The sequence below is a fragment of the Chiloscyllium plagiosum genome, chromosome 4 (assembly GCF_004010195.1).
Source record: "Chiloscyllium plagiosum isolate BGI_BamShark_2017 chromosome 4, ASM401019v2, whole genome shotgun sequence".
NCBI classification, from domain to species: domain Eukaryota; kingdom Metazoa; phylum Chordata; class Chondrichthyes; order Orectolobiformes; family Hemiscylliidae; genus Chiloscyllium; species Chiloscyllium plagiosum.
In genome coordinates, this window is record NC_057713.1 from 131,538,424 (window position 1) to 131,554,915 (window position 16,492).

Here is a 16,492-nt window from a genome sequence, read left to right on the forward strand (position 1 = left end):
CATTGCCTACTCACCCTATCCATGCCCCTCATGATTTTATAAATCTCTATAAGGTCACCCCTCAGCCTCCAACGCTCCAGGGAAAACAGCCCCAGCCTGTTCAGCCTCTCCCTACAGATCACACCCTCCACTCCTGGCAATATCCTTGTAAATCTTTTTGTTCTGCCTTTTTTTCTGTTTTTCTTCTTACAACTCTGTTCTTCATCCCTCCCTGACAATGTCCCCTCTTTTTGTGCCTCCCCACATTCTCCTCTTTTGATAACTCTACCTTCTCAAATGCTGCCCCACATTTTTGTACCACTTGACCTTTTTATTCTCCTGCCCCTGCCCTGATCTTAACTCCGAGGAGAAAGTGAGAACTGCAGATGCTGGAGATCAGAGTCAAGAGTGTAGTGCTGGAAAAGCACAGTAGGTCAGGCAGCATCCGAGAAGCTCTCCTGTTCCTCGGATGTTGCCTGAGCTGCTGTGCCTTTCCAGCACGACACTCTCGACTCTGATCTTAACTCCCTCTTGCTAAGACTATAGCTCCCCTCTCCTGTTATCCACTGAAATGTTCACCATGGCACTCATCACTCCTTCTTTAGCAACCACAGCCTCAACCGCTCAATACTGCTCCCTTGCTATCCTTCACATTTTGCCTAGGGCATGCTGGAACATCACTCGATAACCTTTACTAATCCAACTTGTTTTTATCAGTGCTGACGCTATGGTCTCCACCAGCTGGTGAACTATCACTGCCCTTCTCTTCCTCTCACTCCAGAAAGTGCATTCACTCAAGAACAAGACTCTTGCAATCCATAAACACTTCCTTTCTGAGACATCTTCACTGCTTTCCTTTCCCAGTCTCTGTACAGAATTAAATTTCATCCTCAGTGATTTCAAGCTCTATCTCAATTCATCACGTTCTCTTTCCTCAGAGATCACTTCTCCTATTTGCATTAATCTCTCTCGATCTATGTAAACTCCCCATTGCCAAAATAAAACCAACAACTGCAGATGCTAGAGATGTTAGAGATGAAGATATTAGGAGGAAGGTATAAAGGAGATGTCACAGGTAGGTTCTTTATGCAGAGAGTTGTGAATACATGGAATGCGTTGCCAGCTGTGGTGGTGGAAGCAGAGTCATTGGGGACATTTACGCGACTGCTGGATATGCACATGGATAGCAGCGAGTTGAGGGGTGCATAGGTTAAGTTACTATATTTTACATAGGGTTAAATCTCAGCACAACATCGTGTGCCAAAGGGCTGTGCTGTACTTTTCTATGTTCTATGTGAAACACAAAGAGAAATTGCTGGAGAAACTCAGCAGTTCTGGTAGCAACTGTGAGAAGAAAGCAAAGTTCACCTTTGAACCAGTGACTCTTCATCAGAACATCAGAACTCTCCTCATGAAGGGACATCGGACCTGAAACACTAACTCTGCTTTCTTTCCATTGATGCTGCCAGGCCTGTTGAGTTTCTCCAGCCATTTCTGTTTTCCTTTCGTATTCCTTACCGCTTCCTTGATTTTGCTATCTCATGTTGCCTCACTATATGTCAATCGAAAACAAGGCCATTTCTGATCACTTCCTAGGAACAGTGTCCACACACATCTACCTTCACCTGTGTCACCCTCTTTCCTTCTGTGCAGTCTGCAGGAAAAGATATTCTTCCAAATCCCTAACAGTGATACTTTCAAAATTCCAACTGTCTAACCTTTGACCCAACAGTCTCCACAACATTTCTGTAGCCACTAAATTGCTCAACCACGTCCACACCTCCAAACCTGTTCTCCACTAAAGCCACTACACTGATGTTTGGCTCATTTCCCATGGTACACCACTCCTCTCCAGTCCCTTAAATCCAAAGGAGACAGATTTGGAAAGAAATGGCTGTTTTAGCCCTTTACTGCAAGATCTGGTAGGACCACAGAATGTACCATCAGGTCCTATTTATGTCAGCTAAGATTGCTCACTCTTCTGTTATCATCCTGGAATGCAAAGATGGCCCCTCTTCTACAAACAATCTCCTCTCCCTTGGTTTCCATCACTTCATCTCCAATGGGATGCTAAGTTGCTAAGTTTGAATCACTGAGTTAACTGCTTCCCTCTCTTCTCTTCATCGTTGAGCAAAGCTTTCTCCTGCCGGAACTTTCATCTTTCTCTAGTTTCTCTCCAGACTGCTCTCATCTTGTCCATGTGACCTAGTACTTATTTGTAGGGATGCTTCTTTGGTAAGGAGATAGGAGGGAACCGAGGATAAATCTTTCAGGAACGCTAGAGGTAATCATGTTGGAGCCAAAATCCATTTTTAAAAATGTGCTCATCAGTGTCCTAATTGCCGAATTGCCCTTGAACTGAATATCTTGCCTAATAACTGGATACCCATTTCAGAGGGTAGCTAAGAGGTAATCATATTGCTGTGAGCTTGGAGTCACATGTAGGCCTGACCAGGTAAGGATGGCAGATTTCCTTCTATGAAGGATATGAGTGATCCAGATGAGTTTTTTTAAACAATAATTGATAGTGATCAGCAGGGCATCCAAAACTGCACACAGTACTCTGGAAGAGGTCTCACTAACCTCAGCATGACGTCCCAACTCCTGTACTCCTGATTTCCCTCTTAAGAATATCATGGGGATTACCATTGACAAAATATCCAACTGGGTCAGCCATCTAAATACTGTGGCTGCAAGAACAGGTCAGAAGCTGCCAATTACCATCCACTTGTCTGGATGAATGCAGCTCCATGCACACTTAAAGAGCTTGACACAAGTTGGGAAAAAATTACGCTGCTTGATCTTCAGCCATCCCCCAAGTTAAATATTAATCATTTCCTTCATCATCAGTGAACAATGCCAGCGCTGTGTACCACGTGAAAGCTGCCCTGAGCTTCTTCAGCAGCACTCCAGTGATTGCTGTCACCCAGAGGCATGAGGGCAGCCAGTGTATGGGAATGCCACCACTTGGAAATTACCCTCAATGTCACATCCATCATCCTGACTTGAACTATATCACCCTTCCTTCCCTATCAATAGCTCAAAGTCCTGGAACATCTTGCTTAACAACACGTTGGGTACACCTACACCACACGAACTAGTGCAGTTCAAGAAAGCAGTTCAGCAGGACCTCTTCAAGGGCAAATCTCAGAATCGCCTTGGTGCAGAAAGAGGCTATTTGGCCCATAATGTCTGTGCCAGCTGGTGAGCATTTTAACTTTGTGCTCATCTCTTGCTTTTTCCCTGTAACGCTGCTCACTGTTTCTGTTTAAGTAATCACCCAGGCTCTCAAGTGCCTCAGTTGAACTTGCCTCCAGCACATTTCCAAGCCGTGCAGTCCATATCCTAACTACCCGCTGTGTAAGAAGGTCTTCACATTGCTCATTTGGTTTCTCTTTTGCAAAACACTTAAAAATTATGCCATCTGTTTCTCAACCCATTTCTGAGCGATAAGTACCAGCGATAGCCATATTCGCATCAACAAATAACGTAAAATCCAGTTCTATTCCAACATCACCCCTCACACCCCTTTTTACTCATCTGATCCCACAGTTTTCTTCACTCACTTACGGGGTAAGCACCCTGGGGAAGTTCTATATTGTTTCCTCTGTATGACTTGACTCATGTCAACATTATTGTGGTTAGATGTATCCATCGCTAGTTTGGAAGTCGGTTGTTTTCCCTTTCGAGAAGCTGATGCATGCCCCTATTCATTGTTGTTATATTGTCAGACTGTTTGCTGAAAATCTAGTCTTGCATTTTTCTTCAAGTTAAATGTTGAAAAGACAAAACCTCTCGTTCTCAGTCCCCGTCACAATCTGTTTTCAATACTGGCATCCTATTTGATCCAGAAATGAACTTCAAACCACAACAGCACCATTATAAAGACCATCTACTTCCATGTCTCTACCACCACTCGACACTGTCCCAGTTCAAACTCATTCATTGTTGAAACCTTCATCTGCATCTTTGTTACCTACAGACTGAAGCCATGCGATGCAGTCTTGCTCGGTCTCCTAAGATCTGCCTTTCTTAACCTTTAAGTTGTCCGTTCTCTGCCAACTATGTCCACATGTGCACCAAAGCTCATGAAAGCATTGTCCTTATGTTTGCTACTTAAATTGTCTTCCAGCTAAACCATGCCTAATTTTAAAAGTCCTCATTCTTATTTTCAAGCAATATTTTAGAACTGAGTTTAACTCAGGAATTTTAGGAATACAAGGACATTTTGATGTCTAGCTTCTGTGTGAAATTACTTCAACAAGTCCATTTGGCAGTGGGAATAGTTGATGGTAGAGATTGTAGTAAAGTCAGGAAGCTACAATCTCAGGATTGGGAACATGTTCATTATTTAACTGGTTACAAGATTGGACATGCTTTCTGAATACAGCTGGTATGGTCCAAAAGTAAAACAAAACAAGGGAAAGAAAAAACCAAGAAAAAAATGAATCCAGTAAAAACTCAAAACACAGTGGAGATCTGACCATTGGAACGGAGGTAGGCCATTCAGCCCATCAGTTCTGCTCCACCATTTAATGAATTCTTGGCTGATCCGATCATTCTTAACTCCATCTGAAATCAAAACAGAAAGTGCTGGAGAAACTCAAATGGTCCGGCAGCACATGAGGTAAGAGAAGTTGAGTTAACATTTTGAATCTCATGACTGTTCTTCAGAACATTGGATCAGACTATTGTTTATTTATAACCCCATGAAGTGAAACTATTTTGATTTATTGAGTTATATGGTGATCCTTAATATCACTCACTTGGCCTTACAATAATGTTAACAGCTTCACAAAACAATGCAAACTTTTCATTCAACTGAGACTTAAATTCTTTAAGTAACGAGCTTTATTATTTTTGTTTCATTTTTCAGGAATCTGCAGCATTTAAGGCAGTCAATGCGCTTTACTCAGTGTATGGTATCAAATACAAACATGGGCCAGCTTCAAGCATTTTGTGTAAGTTTTTATAATTAACAGTGAAGAAACAACGATATATATCTGAGTCAGGATGATAAGTGGCTTGGAGGGGACGTGCAGGTGGTGATGTTCCCATGTATCTGCTGCTCTCATCCTTCTAATGGAAGTGGGTATGGGTTTGGGAGGTGCTGTATAAGGAGCTTTGGTGAATTTCTGCAGTGCACCTTGTAGATAGCAGCAGCAGTGTGTACTGAGCATCAATGGTGGAAGGAGTGGATATTTGTGGATGTGGTGTCAAGCTGTACCCATTCAAGCAAGTGGGCAGTATTTCACCACACTCCTGACCTGTGCTGTGTAAATGATGGACAAGTTTTGGGGAATTGGGAGTTGAGTCACTTGCCACAGTATTCCTAGCCTCTGACCTACTTTTGTAGTCATTGTGTTTATGTGGCAAGTCCACTTGAGTTTCTGGTCAATGGTAAACCCCAGGATGTTGATAGTGGGGGATTCAGTGATGGTGAAACCCTTGAATTTCAAGGGACAATGATTTGATTGTTTCTTTTTGGGGATGGTCATTGTCTGGTATTAATGTGGCATGAATGTTACTTGCCACTTGTCAGCCCAACGCTTGATATTATCAGATCTTGTTGCACTTGAATATAGACTGCTTCAGTATGTGAGGGGTCACGAAAGGTGAACATTGTGCAATCATTGGTGAACATCCCCACTTCTGACCTTATGATGGAGAGATGGTCATTGACGAGGCAGCTGTAGATGGTTGGGCTTAGGACACTACCCTGAGGAACTCCTGCAGAGATGTCCTGGAGCTGAGATGACTGACCTGCATGAAACCACAACCATCTGCCTATGCGCTAGTTATGACACCAATCAGTAGAGTTTGCCCCCTGATATCCATTGATTGCACTTCTGCGAGAGCTCCTTAATGTCGCACATAGTTGAATGCAGCCTTGATGTCAAGCGCTGTCACTCTCACCTCCCCTCTGGAATCAGCTCTTTTGTCTATGTTTGAACCAAGAATGTAATGAGGCCAGCAGGTGAGTGGCCCTGGCTGTTTCATTTGGGGTGCAATCTGGGGCCAAGCAGAGTGGTGACTGTAGCAGTGACTGTAACATGTTGTGGGGCAGTTACAGTAGTGGGTAATGGAATGCCTAGTGGGGCAGTGACTGTAGCAATGACTGTAACATGTTGTGGGGGAGTGACTTTAGGAGGGACTGGAATGCCTAGTGGGAGAGTGACTATAGTGATGCCTGCACAATATTTAAAAGACTGCTGTGCACCGAGATGAGCACTGACTTTCTGAATGTGTTTCGCTCAGTCAGGGACCTTTTCTGAAGGTGTTGTGAGGGGGCGAGTGGTCTCGCTGTTCTACAGGGAGCTGGTGGACAGGGTGCAGTGAAGGAGAGTCCTGGAGGACTGGCAGAAAGAACCGTGCTTCAGACTCTGGGTCAGTACCTGCTTGATGCTGAGAAGGAAAGGCCAGCAGTGTTGAAAGAAAGTCAGTAACCAAGACCACTGCCTCAGACAATGTGCCAGACCCTTGTTTCTGCTACTGCACCCATCTCCCACCAAGGCACATGCTTAGGCTGAAACTATCTCAAAGTTCTTTAAGCTCTGAGTAGAATGATTACAAGAAGACATGTGCATGTCAATATCTGGCAAATGTCTTTGCTTTATCTACTTTATATTCAAATCACTGAGCTTCAATTAACTTCTATTAGCTTCAACTACTTTATACAGGTTCAGATAAATGTGTCTCACCGCCTTGTCTTCTCACTGGGGACTTTGACAGCTGGCACTGGGATCTATCTCAGATTCTGTGGCACTGGTCTCATGAATCCAGTCCAATGATGGGACAGAGACCCCCGTAGGAAGTATACTTAAGGTCTCAGCAACTGAAAACAGATGAAGCTTTGGAAGAATATCGGAAAAGTAGGACCAATCTGAAACGAGGAATTAAGAGGGTGAAATGCGGTCACGAAATATCTTTAGGGTTAAGGAAAATCCAAAAACCTTTTATTCACATATAAGGAGCAAGAGGGTAATTCAAGAAAGAGTGCCACACTCAAGGACAATGGAGGAAACTTATGCATAGAGTCAGAGAAAATGAGTGAGATTCTTAATGAGTACTCTTCATCAGTCTTCACTGTGGAGAGGGACATGGCGGATGTTGAGGGTAAGGATAGATGTTTGATTACTCTAGGTCAAGTCAGCATAAGGAGGAAGGAAGTGTTGGGTATTTTAAAAGGCGTTAAGGTGAACAAGTTCCCAGGTCAGGATAGGATCTATCCTAGGTTACTGAGTGAAGCAAGAGAGGAAATAGCTGGGACTTTACCAGATATCTTTGCAGCATCCTTGAACATGGGTGAGGTCCCTGAGGACTGGAGAATTGCTAATGTTGTCCCCTGGTTTAAGAAGGGTAGCAGGGATAATCCAGGTAATTATAGACCGGTGAGCCTGACGTCAGTGGTTGGGAAGTTGCTGGAGAAGATACTGAGGGATAGGATCTATTCCCATTTGGAAGAAAATGGGCTTATCAGTAATGGGCAGCATGGTTTTGTTGTGGGGAAGGTCATGTCTTATCAACTTAATAGAATAATTTGAGGAAGTGATGTTGATTGATGACAGAAAAGCTGCAGATGTCATATACATGGACTTCAGTAAGGCATTTGATAAGGTAAGGTTCCCCCCTCAACCTCTGTCTTTCTAATGATAATAATCCATAGTAGGCTGATGGAGAAAGCGAAGATGCATGGGATCCAGGGTGTACTAGCTAGATGGATAGAGAACTGGCGGGGCAGCAGGAAACTAGGAGTGGAAGGGTGTTTCTCAAAATGGAGAACTGTGACCAGTGATGTTCCACAGGGATCCATGCTGGGACCACTGTTGTTTATGATATACATAAATGATCTGAAGGAAGGTATAGGTGGTCTGATTAGCAGGTTTGCAGATGACACTAAGATTGGTGGAGTAGCAGACAGTGAAGGGGACTGTCAGTGAATACAGCAGAATATAGATAGATTGGAGAGTTGGGCAGAGAAATGGCAGATGGAGTTCAATCTGAGCAAATGCGAAGTGATGCATTTTGGAAGATCCAATTCAAGAGCAAACTATACAGTAAATGGAAAAGCCCTGGGGAAAATTGATGTATAGACAGATCTGGGTGTTCAGGTCCATTGTTCCCTGAAGTTGGCACCATAGGTTGATAGCATGGTCAAGAAGGCATATGGCATGCTTTCCTTCATTGGATGGGGTATTGAGTACAAGAGTCGGCTGGTCATGTTACAGTTGTATAAGACTTTGGTTCGGTCACATTTGGAATACTGTGTACAGTTCTGGTTGCCACATTACCAGAAGGGTATGGATACTTTGGAGATGGTGCAGAGGAGGTTCAACAGGATGTTGCCTGGGATGGAGGGTGCTAGCTGCGAAGAGAAGTTGAGTAGATTAGGATTATTTTCATTAGAAAGACAGAGGTTGAGGGGGGAACCTGAGTGAGGTCCATAAAATCATGAGAGGTATCGACAGGGTGGATAGCAAGGAGATTTTTTCCAGATTAGGGGATTCAATTACTAGGGGTCATGATTTCAAAATGAGAGGGGAAAAGTTTAAGGGAGATATGCGTGGAAAGTTCTTTATGCAGAGGGTGGTGGGTGCCCTGGAATGCATTGCCAGTGGAGGTGGTAGGGGCAGGAATGATAGCATCATTTAAGATGTATCTAGACAGATTCATAATTAGGCAGGGGGCAGAGGGATACAAATCCTTGGAAAATAAGCGACAGGTTTAGATCGAGGAACTGGATCAGCGCAGGCTTGGAGGGCCGAAGAGCCTGTTCCTGTGGTATAATGTTCTTTCTTCTTAGCATTAGATTCAGAATAGTAATATTATGTGCCTTATCACCATTTCCAAGTATTCCTCTGTGGAAAAAAAACAGTTCCAGGTGTCTCTCTGTTAACTGTCTCTCCGTTTCCTACATACCCAACCAAGGTGAATCCAGCTAAAACAGGCTGTTTTTCCACTATAGACAAGCGGGAAGTTGGAAGAACACAGCAAGCCAGGCAGCATCAGATTCAGTCATGAAAAAGGGTTACACCCGAAACATTGACTTCTCCACCTCCTAATGCTGCTTGGCTTGCTGTGTTCTTCCAGCTCCCTGTTTATCAACCTTGGATTCCAGCATCATTTTGTCTCTGTTTTTGCACTCAGCTGACTCTCCATGTAACTTTATACTTTCTTTAATTGCTCATTGTCATGTCCAATTACTCCAAAACAGTTAATCCTAAACAATCTGGTTTGGAGATCTCATTTTTAAAGTCCAATGCTACAATTCTTTACCAATCTCACAGTTGCCTGTAATGTCTTCCCACATCGCTAACTCTTTGTGACCTCTTCACTGCCTCCTCCTTCCCGGGGAACCTTACTACATTTCAGTGGATGAAAGGGTACCCAACATTAGAATCCTCGGCCCTTATGAGAAGAGAATCTTGACCTTGCAGGAGAAGATTGGCATTGCTCATGTGAGGATGTTGACATATCCATCTCCCACTAACTGAGTAATTACCAGTTCTCACAGGAACTGTCTGAGTCATAGTGGTGTGCAATCACCGGCGACTATGGCAAGGACTGAATGACATCACAGGTTCTAAAAAAGAGACAGTGCAAGATAGCTGACGATGACATATCCCTCCCAGATCGTCTCAATGCCTTCTGTGCTCACTTTGAGCAGAATTTCGGCGGACAGGTCGCACCTATCTGACAAGTCCTGACGAACCTATCCCAACAGTCACTGTGTCAGAGTCAGATCAGGTTTCCTTCATGTGAATCCAAGGAAAGTGATGGGACCAGACGGAGAATCAGGATGCACACTCAGAGCATGCGCAGATCAATTGACAGAGGTTTTCTCAGACGTCTTCAACCTCTCCCTGAAGCAGGCCACTGTCCCTGCCTGTTTCAAGAGGGCCAACACCATCCCTGTGCCTAGGAAGGCTCATGCAGCATGTCTCAATGACTACCGCCCAGTGACCCTAACTTTGGTGGTCATGAAGGGCTTTGAAAGGTTGATCATGGCATTAATCAATTTCAGCCTCCCCACTACCCTTGACCCATTCCAATTTGCCTATTGGACCAACAGATCCACATCAGATGCCATATCACTTGCCCTTCACTCCTCCCTAGAATGTCTTGACAACAAGAACAGCTATGTAAGAACCTAACTCATTGACTACAGTTCAGCCTTCAACACTATTATCCCCTCGAGACTGATTACTAAACTTAGTGATCTCGGACTAAGCCCCACTCTCTGCAACTGGATCCTCAGTTTCCTGACCCACAGGCCACAATCAGTGAAGATTGGGGACAATATTTCATCCTCACTAACACTCAACACTGGAGCCCGCCAGGGGTGTGTACTCAGCCCCCTACTGTACTCACTGTATACTCATGACTGCGTTGCCAAATACCAGACTAATGCCATTTACAAGTTCACTGATGACACCACCATAGTCGGTCGAATCTCAAATGGTGACAAAATAGACTACAGACGAAATAGACTAAGACCTGGAAAAATGGTGCACTGAGAACAACCCAGCTCTCAATGCCAGCAAAAGCAAGGAACTCATTATTGACTTTTGGCGGGATGTTATTCATGCCCCTACACATTAACAACACAGAGGTGGAACAAGTGGAGAGTGTCAAGCTCTAGGGAGTGGTCATCCACAACAAGCTTTCTTGGACTCTTCATGTGGATGCACTGGTTACAAAGGCCCAACAACGTCTCTTTTTCCTCAGACAGTTGAGGAAATTTGGCACGACAGCAAATACAGTTGCCAACTTTTATAGGTGCGCCATCGAGAGCATTCTGTCTGGATGTATCATTACCTGGTGTGGCTACTGTACCATTCAAGATCGGAGACAGTTACAGAGTGTGGTGAACTTGGCCCGGACAATCACAAAGGCCAACCTCCCATCTATAGAATCCATCTACCAGGCCCACTGTGAAGGAAAGCCCGCCAGCATTCTCAAAGATCCATCCCACCCTGGCAATGTTTTTCTACAACCTCTACCATTGGGGAGAAGGTACAGAAGCCTGAACACATGCACCAGCCGGTTTTGCAACAGTTTCTGCCCTACTGTTGTTAGAATACTGAATGGACTCACAAACTCTTAATGTTCACCTATGCCTGTGTTTTTGTTTTTGCTGTTGTTTACCTATTCTTTACTACCTATGCTATTTAACTCTGTGATCTGCCTGTATTGTCAAGACAAAGCTTTTCACTGTGCCTTGGTACACATGACAATAAATTCAATTCAATTCAATTTAATTCAATCAATGAGACTGAGTACGATACCTTGTCTCGCTATAGTCTTGTAGCCACCGTGATTTACGGCCATGTCCTCAGCTCCTGAGGATGGGAGTCTGGAGGCCTTGGCGAAAGTATCAGCAAGGCTGCTTCCTGCAGCAACCTTCAGCTTGGAAATTGATACCTCATTGTGCATGCAGTGGGTTTACCATGTGCACTGCTGACACATTGTGTTGGTGTGAGATTGAGATAGCTTGCTGCCTTTTAGCAAGATGTACAACTTCTTGACTGAGGTCTGTTGACCAGCAAGGCAAGGTGCTTGGTTGCCATGAATGCTCAGTGAGGCAAGGCAACACAAGGAGGCTGTGATCATGCAGGTAGGTGTTAAGTGAGCAAACCCTAAGAGAGGGAGTGAGCAGCCATAAGGTACAGCCTGGTCCAATCCATACGGTGGGTGCCTGTCCGAAATGCAAAAGGCCCTTCCTGCAGCCTTTCAGTGATAATTGCCCAGTGCTTCCTGCAATACAACTCTGCTTCCTAAGTAGGCTGTGATTGGATTGGAGAGATGCAATGATTGCCAATGTTGGTGGTTGAAAGGTACGTGTAGCTGGTGTCCATGGACTGGGCCATGCGATGCTGCTTGGTCTTGAGGTGGTGAGCTGAATTTACCAATGTTGAGACTGGGTTGTGTGGCACATTTGTTAAGACAGGAAGCTGAGGATTAATGAGGTGCATTGGAGCCATTATGGACAATAGACAATAGGTGCAGGAGTAGGCCATTCTGCCTTTTGAGCCAGCACCACCATTCATTATGATCATAGCTGATCATCCTCAATCAGTATCCTGTTCCTGCCTTATCCCCATAACCCTTGATTCCACTATCCTTAAGAGCTCTATTAATGAAGCATTTAGCAGGCTATAACATCTCTTAATTAGCAACTTGCACTGCTTTGTGAAAAACTAACCTCGCCGTTTAGTCGAAGTGTAAAAGATGGAACAAGAAGCTCCTGACATCAAGATAGACCTCACAGGACTTCTCTCCCAATTCTGTCACAAATCTCACTCAGCCCCACATAATATTCAATCCATGGTTTGATTGAGGTGAAAACCTTTCTTCAAGGAAACAATAATTGAGTAAATTATTGAACAAAGAGACCATACAGTGCTTTGGGAAGAGACGAGGGAAGTAGTTTTGAACAGCTAAAGACAAATGCTGTCACACGCATTATTGATGAAGTGGCTTGCTGTAGTGTAAATTAAACTATAGTTTAAATGAGACTATAAAACACAGAAACAGAATTACACCACTGGGACCATCAAGTGTACTCTGCCATTTAATTATGGCTGATATGTTTCTCAACCCCATTCTCCTGCCCTCACCCCCAACAAACCCTTCATCCCCTTACTAATCAAGAACCTATCTCTCTGTCTTAAATACACTCAGTCACTTGGCCTCTACAGCCTTCTATGACAATGAGTTCCTCAGATTCACCACATTCTGACTGAAGAAATTCACCCTCATCTCAATTCTGAACTTCCTGAGAGGCTATGTCCTCAGGTCTTAGTCTCCTGAGGACTGATCCCAAGATATTCTTTACAAGTAGTTATTTTGTAAAAGGGGAAGGTCTTCTGCATAGTGCACTTGTGATGAAATTGTTGGAATAATACAAAATAAAATTGTGTATGTTTTATTGACTCAATATTGGTTATATTGACTCAACTGAGTCAAGTACATTGAAAAATAACTTCTGATAATGGATTTCTCCTTTCCCTTTCAGATGTCACTTCTGGTAGCTCTATGGACTGGGCCTATAAACATGGCATCCCATATGCATTTGCATTTGAATTGCGAGACACTGGATATTATGGATTTCTGTTACCAGAATCACTCATAAAACCCACGTGTACAGAAACAACATTAGCTGTAAAAAATATTACAAACCATATTCTTAAGAAATGCCCATTGAGATAAGCTATTCATCATCACCCTATTAGTGCTTTTCAAATTAATACAAATCATTTTGCGGTGTTTTTCTTTCTTAAGTTAAATTGGCCATATGTTTACATCCCTTCCTATATTCTAGCTTCATGAGAATTATGGGATGGATAATAAACTATGATCTTCCCAGTGATAATGAATGAATTTAAAAATAAATGTAAGTATCTTGGCAACCACAAATGACAGGCGTTTATTGCCATAACATTTGTATGGTTGCACTATAACATAAGAATGGAGAGTTTCACCTGGATTTTTGTATCACGAAAAAAATTATATAGTTGTGTCCCAAATTTTGCAGGTTGGTATGGTTGGAAGATGAGGACCAGGGGTGTTCTGTCTTTGTTACGGTTGGAGGGATGGGGTTTGAGGGCGGAGGTTCAGGATGTGGATGAGATGCGTTGGAGGGCATCTTCAACCAAGTGGGAAGGGAAATCGCAGTCTTTAAAGAAGGAGGCCATCTGGTGTGATCTGTGGTAGAACTGGTCCTCCTGGGAGCAGATACGATGGACACGGAGGAATTGGGAATACGGGAATTCTGATTGTCATTTCTGCTCTAAAATTGACAGCGCGTGTACAGTCAAAAGTAGAGATCATGAGTTGTTCCGTTATTGTAAGTTTCCTTGTAGATTGTCCTGTTCGAAGTTTCCAATACCTTAACTTACTGAAGAAAAGTTTGTGATTTGTCATATAAAGCCCATTAAATGCGGAACCCTATTCCTTGAAGGGTAACCAAGTTTTCAGTGATGCGCTATGTTTGTAATTAAAAATCAAGCCCCAAAATTCCTAAAGTGCAACTTTATAGAATGTCTCATTTAGTTCTAATAACTATTTTAAAATCACGTTTGGATTTTTTTCAGAAATTCAGAATTTTTCAACTATTACTTTGATGCTATCCCAATTATTTAATTTGCTTTGTGTAAAACTTTAACAAAAAAATGGAGACCTCGCTATTTTACTTATTGCATTAAGGGTGGGGGTGGAATTGGTCTGTGAGAATATTTCAGTGACCTTGGCTATCACCCAGCTTGATGACACCACCGTTCTTGGATATCTGGATGACCCCTAGAATGGCTGTCAGATTCAAACTAACTTAGGAAAGGGAGAAACCACACCACCGAGATTGATAGATCTTCATGAAGAGCTTTCTTTGAGCACCAAGTGTCTGGTCAGTGACCAAAACCTTTGCTTTGTTTTAAAGGGCCCACCTGAATCTATATAGTAATGTTATAAATGCTTCCCAATATAAAGACCTTAAAAATGTTGAACTATCAAATACAAGCAATACTTCTGTCTTATTCCTATTGTGTTATTCAGATGTTTTGATATGCTGCGCAGGACTATTGTATTGTAAAAGGCATAATCAAAATGTAAATAAACTCATCAATATTTTGCCCCTTGAGCATGCTGTGCCATTCAGTAAAATCATAGAATCTGAAGGTGTAGAAAGAGGCCATTCAGCCTATTGAGCTTGCACCAACTCTCCGAACTGCATCCCAACCTGACCCTCACTATATCCTCGTAACTTTGCATTTCCCATGGCTAATCCACCTAGTCTACTCATCCCTGGAAACCAGAGGGCAATTTCCCATGGCCAACCCACCTGACCTGCAGATCTTTGGATTGTAGGAGGAAACTAGAGCACCCAGAGAAAACCAACACAAACACGGGGAGAATGTCCGAATTCCACACAGACAGTCGCCCAAGGGTGGAATCAAAACCGGGTCTCTGGTGCTGAGGCAGCAGTGCTAACTACTGAGCCACTCTTATCATGCTGAGCTGGTTGTGTTATTTTTTCCACATTCCCCTTTATTTCAAATAACCTTTGATTCCTCTAACTAATCAGAAACGTTATCCCTTTGCCTCAAAACTATTCAAAGATCTCATCTCCACCACCTTCTGATGCAGAAAGTTCCAAGGTTGTACAAGCCTCTAAGAGAGAAAATAAATCCCCTCACCTCCTAATTTTAAACCAGTGTCCCCTGGTTCTGGATTCACCCACAAGAAGAAAAGTTCTTTCCACATCCATCTTATCAACATCATTCAGGGTCTTCTACACTTCAATCAAGTCATCCTTCACTTTTCTAAACTCCAATGAAAAGAAGTCCATCCTGTCCAGAGTATGGAGATGAAAACTGCACACAACGTTCAAGATGTGGTCTCATCTATATCTCATGACTGAAGCATAACATATTTCTATGTTCAATTCCTCTCATGATAAAGAATAGCATTCCTGTAACCTTCTTGATTGCATGTTGTGCCTGCATATTAGCCTTTTTAGAACATCTAGATCCTGAGGCACATCAGAATTCCGCAGTCGTTATTGATGTCAGTAATACAGTACTCTGTCTTTCATTCTGCTTGACAAACTTAACAACTGCACATTTTCCCACATTATACTCGATTATCAGATTTGTGGATGGTACGGTGGCTCAGTGGCTAGCACTGCGGCCCCACAGCACCAGGGTCCCAGGTTTGATTCCAGCCTCAGGCGACTGTCTGTGTGGAGTTTGCACATTCTCCCCGTGTCTGCGTGGGTTTCCTCCGGGTGTTCTGGTTTCCTCCCACAGTCCAAAGATGTGCAGGTCAGGTAAATTGGCCATGCTAAATTGCCAATAGTGTTAGGTGCATTAGTCAGAGGGAAATGGGTCTGGGTGGGTTTCTCTTCGGAGGGTCGGTGTAGACTTGTTGGGCCGAAGGGCCTGTTTCCACACTGTAGGGGATCTAATCTAATTTTCGCTTGAGTACTCAACCCATTTCTGATGAAGGGCTTTTGCCCAAAACGTCAATTTTCCTGCTCCTCGGATGCTGCCTGACCTGCTAAATTTTTTGAGGAGGTGATTATGTGTGTAGATGAGAGCAGTGATGATGAGAGTACCACCAGAAAGGATAGGTCATGCTTGATTCTGTTCTTACACATTTACCTGTGACAGATGCATCTGTCCTTGACATTATTGTACAGATGATATCCTGTCAATGACCAACATTCTATTGTTGACATCACCATTCAGTTGAATGGTGGATATTGTGAAATATCTACTGGATCAAACTGAGGATCTACGAGGCAATTTTGAGCTATTGGAAAAAGCAGCAATGTATTTGAACATAATCTGCAACTTCATAGTGTATTATAAACCTCCAGCTACCAACACCATTAAGCTAGGAAACCAATTCAACTTCAAAGAGGAGTGTAACAGAGTTTGCTACCAGGCACAGAAGGTGCCAACCTGGTGAACGCAGACAACACAGTGTTTAGGAATGTTAATTAGCACAATGG

At 43.2% G+C, this 16,492-nt stretch overlaps 1 protein-coding gene across 1 annotated transcript in view; it reads left to right on the forward strand.

Annotated features, from left to right (window-relative positions):
* The window catches only part of cpa6 (carboxypeptidase A6), an 81,110-nt gene extending 67,539 nt beyond the window's left edge, over nucleotides 1-13,571 (forward strand). The window contains exons 10-11 of the mRNA XM_043689378.1: nucleotides 4,856-4,940; nucleotides 12,998-13,571. Of these exons, the coding sequence (XP_043545313.1) occupies nucleotides 4,856-4,940; nucleotides 12,998-13,191 (279 nt within the window). The 3' untranslated portion in view covers nucleotides 13,192-13,571. The remainder of the gene's footprint in view (nucleotides 1-4,855; nucleotides 4,941-12,997) is intronic.
* The last annotated feature ends 2,921 nt before the right edge of the window (nucleotides 13,572-16,492 follow it).